The sequence below is a fragment of the Carica papaya genome, chromosome 7, assembly GCF_054855325.1.
Source record: "Carica papaya isolate Zhongbai chromosome 7, ASM5485532v1, whole genome shotgun sequence".
Classification (NCBI taxonomy): Eukaryota; Viridiplantae; Streptophyta; class Magnoliopsida; order Brassicales; family Caricaceae; genus Carica; species Carica papaya.
In genome coordinates, this window is record NC_142315.1 from 26664717 (window position 1) to 26670536 (window position 5820).

The 5820-nt window shown below is 34.0% G+C and overlaps 1 protein-coding gene across 1 annotated transcript; it reads right to left on the reverse strand.

The window, feature by feature from the left end:
* Positions 1 to 2048: 2048 nt before the first annotated feature.
* Positions 2049 to 3088, reverse strand: LOC110811107 (cotton fiber protein). Its single transcript, XM_022037488.2, has one exon. The coding sequence runs from the start codon at positions 2887 to 2889 to the stop codon at positions 2512 to 2514; it is 378 nt and encodes a 125-aa protein (XP_021893180.1). The 5' UTR covers positions 2890 to 3088; the 3' UTR covers positions 2049 to 2511.
* Between the last annotated feature and the right edge of the window lie 2732 nt (positions 3089 to 5820).

A 5820-nucleotide genomic window follows, 5' to 3' on the forward strand; every position in this document is an offset into this window, starting at 1 on the left:
TTTTATTATTTAGCCTATTAGTAAAATTTTGCCTTTGAAGATTTTTCTAACCAAACCATTAAAATTTGACCTACGAACAATTTGTGTCGGCTTAACTATTGAAACTCAAAATCTTGATGATCAGAAACTCAATTACAAAAGATACATGTATATGTATACGTAAGTAGCATAAGTGCATTTCATAACATTGAATTTATTATATGTATTCTCTAAAACTAACAAATACATGAATTATATAACACATGTAGTAGATCTAGACATTCATAAATCCTGAAAATTCAAATTAATCTCAACAAGCGGCAAATATCAATATTCATCAAATCACATGAGCTTCTCTTTTTAACTTTCTCAGCAACCAAACAAATCCAAATAGGAAGCCATCTAATAAAAGTCAAGGGCTCTCCCATCACCGAATTAAAACATCCAGCACCACCGATAAATTTTCTTACTTACCGATCAAACAAAACCTGATCAGTTGCCAAAAATTTTCAAAACATACAAAACGTGGATCAGATCAAGAAAAGGCAGAGGTGGATTACGGATACAGGTAATTATTAAAGCTGTTCCCCTAATGGTACTCGAGATCCAACGAAATCTCTCTCGATAAGAAGTTGTCGGTAGAAATTAGCAATAAACAATTCGATTTTCTTATCAAGATCATCGTCGGACTGGTAACTCGTTGCCCTGTTACGTCCGCCTGCCGGAGAATATAATTCATCGGAGTTGTTCAAGTTCAGCTGGCTCTTGCACGACGACATGCAGATTCTTGAAGCTAGACTCCAACGATTGGCATTGAAATTGAGCACTGCCGTCCGTTGGCGGCCAAACATTGATAACTTAGTGTTCCTCATCGTCGGTGGATCAGATAGCCTTGGCAGAGAATTAAGAATGATATGAAAGTTATTGCATGAGTCCAATGGAGATGTTTATGATATTTGGAGTAGAAAGAGAGAGAAATCTATTGGGTAATAAACCTATTAAGTACGCGTCTGAAAATGGAGTTTTGTGTTTAGAGTAAAAAAAGGTTGACTTTTTGTTTTTGGCGTGTTGACTCCTTCTCAGCTCTCTTGCATGTTACTAGGTTCTGGAATTTTCCGCTTCAATTTGAGAGTGTATATTCAAGATCAGCGGCAAAGTTCACAAATTCTAGAAAAAAAACGCAGTCATTGATTTAAAACTTAAAAATAGTGCCTACATGTGTCTTTTTTGGGTTGTTGAATATTTATACAGTAGATATAATTAAATTGATTACAATTAATTAATATTTAATTACAATTAATTATATTAATAATTGTTAACTAAGCCACCACCTTTGACTTTTTTGTTGAGTTGATTGAATTTGTTTCTTCTATCATATACCCACATGTTATCCGTTAACACCAAATTAACATATTATCCACATATTAAAGAATCCTAATCTAGTTTATTTAAGTGTCTAAAAAAGTAAAGATGATTCAATGTCTTTTAAATGATTTGTTGTTAGGTAATTCAATCTTTTTAGAACTAGGAGTATGCGAGTGAGAGTCAGCGTCAGCGTCACCGCCGGGTGATAATATGTGAATTGCGCCAAATTACAATAAAACCATCAATTGGCTATTTTTCTATTAAGTTTTATTTTATTTTATTAAACTTTTAATTATTTTTTAGTAATTATTATTATTTCTGATAATCTTGTTATTACTTCATATTTATTGTTATTTTGTTATTTAGTTTATTAGTAAAATTCCATCTTAAAAGATACCATACCCGAGCCATGATTAAAATGGGTTGGCTTAGGATAGATTTTACTGGGTCGCCGACTTTATTGATTAAGCCGGGCTGACTCAGGCCAGGCCTGGTTCGAGAGTTCTCAATTGGGCCAATAGCCGTCTCAGCCATTTTGCACCTGTAACTCGACTGTAACTCGACTATGTCCCAGGCCAAAAAATAAAAAGACATTGTTATTAAATTATTATGGTCAACTTACATAGAGATAGAATTAATTCGTGAACAATCCGAAAGGATATCGATTTTATCATCTTAAAAGAAACTTAAAAAAAATATATATATATATAAAAATACCATATTATTCGATTTGAATTTTATTTTATTCGAGCAATATGGAAAAAGATTACATGAACTTGTTCAGAATCCAAAAAACACAAATTAAAGAATATGTAGTAGATACAAAGAATCAAAGAATAATTTGTCTGTGTCTGATTGCTTAAACCCAAAATCTTGATGATCATAAAATGAGAAGAACGATGCTCGAGTAATCACCGTACCCGCCCATCGAGCATATTTGCGAGATTCATCCATTCATATGAACTTCTCTTTTCAACTTTCTCAGCAACCAAACAAATCCAAAAACTCCAAACAGGAAACCCTCTAATAAAAGTCAAAGGCTCCCCCATCACCGAATTAAAACATCGAGCACCCCTGATGATTTTTCTTACTTACCAATCAAACGAAACCTGATTCGTATATTCGTAGGCAACAATCTTCAAAGATTTTCAAAAAAAGACAGATGGGTTACGGAGACATGTAATTATTAAAGCTGTTCCCCCGACAGTACTTGAGATCCAAAGAAATCTGTCTCTCAATCCGAAGTTGTCGGTAGAAATTAGCAATAAACATTTCGGCTTTCTTATCAATATCATCCTCGGACTGGTAGCTTGTGGTTCTGTAAAGTCCGCTTGCCGGAGAATATGATTCATCGGAGTCGGTATCGAACTCGACATATGCCCTTAAGCCAGGCTTGTTGTCGTTGAAGCTCAGCCGGCGCTTGCTCGACGACGCGCCGATTATTGAAGCTAGACGCCAACGATTGACATTGAAGTTGAGCAAGAACTTCACCTTCTTCACCGCCGTCCTTAGGCGGCCAAGCAATGATAAGTTACTCTTCGCCATTGTTGGTGGATCAGATAGCCTTCTCAAGGATGGAAATGATTGTATAATTTTTTTATCCGATTCCTTTTTTCTAAGTTTCAGAGGTTGGTATATGAGAGATGGAGATTGATGGGTAGTTGGCAAAAAGTTAGGAATGAATATAAAAATTATAGCATGAGTATTATAGAGACGTTTATGATATATATATATATATATTTATGTATGGATGGATAATGGAGAAGAAAGAGAGAGATGGATTGGGTAATAAACCAGGTTTTAAGAAGTTGCTTAGCTATTGCGTAGAGAGGAGAAGTATGCGTCTGAATATTGAGTACCGTGTTATAATCGAAGACCAAAAAGTTGACTTTTTGGGCACGTTGACTCCTTCTCAGCTCTTTTGCATTTTTATTAAACGACAAGTTAATTGGAATGTTAATTTGAGTTTCTTAACTAATAAGGTTATATTTTATACACATATTATCCATTATACCATATGCTTCTTTTTAACTTTTGAAGAATATTTTTTTTAAGAAATTGCTTGCACACATAAGAAACTGAAGAATATCAAAGATATTTATTAACTGTTTTAGAGTTCAACAACTCGAATTATATGTATACATTATTAATATGTTCGAGAAAATTATATTTAAATACTTTTTTGTTTGGTAATTTTCTTTAAAGTTAGTGAATACTTTTCTCTTAAATGTCTTATTTTTTTTATAATCATCTTTAATTAAATTGAAAAAAAAAATAATTTTAGTAAACTAAAGTTAAATTTGAAAATAAGCTTTGACACTGTAAAAAAAGATACATATATATATAATAGAATAAATTATTTCATGTTAAATAATTAATTACAATAAATTTACATATTTATTTATATTAACTTTAATTATAACTAATCGATTAATTTAATTGGTTCCCATATCAACTTAGTGGCAGTGTTTTACATTCTGTCATATTGACTTAGTACAGTCTTAAAATTACTTGAAGCTTATATGCAAGTTTAAGGAAAAAGAAAAAAGATTAATTAAAGCTAATTAGTAGTTCAGAAGGAGTTAAAAGAGACTTCATGGTCAATTATTACAACTACAAGTACTACAAATTAAACTATAATTAAGGTTTAACTCTGATTAAGAAAAAGCAATAATTGTTTAACAATTTATAGTTAGTGGTAGGTGAAGTGACATTTGTAACGATTTCAAAAATTTTAAAAGAAATAAATTATAAATTTAGTATAGAAGCAAAATAAACATTTCTTACACAATAACTAAAAATACCAAATATAGCTTATGAGAATAACCATTCTAAAAAAACAATTAATAAATAAGAAAATAAATTAAAAGTAAACAACTGAATGTCCTACTTACAATCCTCTTGTGGATCGAGTTTTGGATTCTGGTCCTTTTGATTTGAAATGATTAATGAAAGAATGAGTTACACTAGCCTAGTAAGAATATCGCGTTATTCACCGATACAGAAATGAAGGTTGGTATAAATTATAAAAACAACTAATAGAGCTCTCAATTAAGGTCTTCTCTGTCTCAGTTAACCAGTACTCGTCATCTTCAAAGGAATACCCCCCTGCAAAAGTAGACGAGTTCAGTCTTTTATACCTCTCAATATAGTTTGGGTTCGTTATGGGAGGAACTGAGTCCCGTGGAAAAAGGATTAGATTGTGCTGAGGATGGACTGGATGGCCATACGGTGGTACTGGATAATATTGTGGGGGCACTAGAGTGTATTGTGGTGGTGTCGGGTGATGCGGTTAGGGCACTAAGCATTCTGTGGTGGTGTCAAGTTGTATTGTGGCTGGGGCACCAAATCACACTGTGGTGGTGTCGGGTGGTACTGTGGAGGAGTAGGGTCGTACTGGGGTAGTTCGGTATCCTCTTGCTACAGGGATGGCTCAACCTGTGGCAGCGAGAGAGGGTCAAGTAGCTCCCTCCTTTCCTCCTGGGCCTCCTGGGTAGCGATGAGTCTCTTTAGCATCTCAAATAACTGGTCAACATCCTCTCGAAGCAAACCCTCCTGGGCTGCTCAGTTTAGTAGGGGTCTTCCTCTGCTCATCTATCTATACCTACATTTTACAGTGAATGATTGAGTGATAATTCATTATTTTTGGTGTTTTCTAAGGACTTTATGTAAGGAATGGTTTCGAGGAATGCGGCTCTGATACCAACTATAACGACCTCGAAAATTTCAAAGGAAATAAATTATAAATTTAGTGCGGAAGCGAAATAAATAGTTAGAGTTTACATTCCTTACACAATAACTGAAAATAACAAATAGGAATTATGGGAATAACTCTTCTAAAAGAACAATTAATAACCAAAGAAATAAATTAAAAGTAAACGACTGAACGTCCTACTCGCAATCCTCTTGTGGATCAGGCTCTGGATCCTGGTCCTATTGATTTGAAATGGTTAATGAAAGAATGAGCTATATTACCATAGTAAGAATATCACGCTACTCACCGACACAGAAATGAAGGTTGGTAGAAATCATAAAAACAACTAATGGAGCTCTCAATTAAGCAAAATCGTTTATCATAAATAAAATTATTTACCACCTACTTATCGTAACGAAATTTTCAAGAAACAACTTATAGAGACAATAACAGAGCACATATTATAATTTCATATGCAATCGGTTGGAACAACAATTTTCTCTTTTATCAGCCTACCGGTATCAATGGAGGTCCATAAGGATGTCCCCACAATGTGTGAACCATTTTCTTTAACATTTTCAATTAACGGGCCATCCCCATATCTCGTCTAGTATGAGTGCTAAATTACTAAATCTCGATACCCCATCCGATATGAAGGTGAAAGGAGTCGTTCCCATTCCCGTTCAGTATGAGTGCCAAATTACCAAACCTAGATACCCCGTCCGGTATGAGGCAACATTCACAGTAGGGTTCCCTATGTACTCGGTCTGTCCACCATCTTT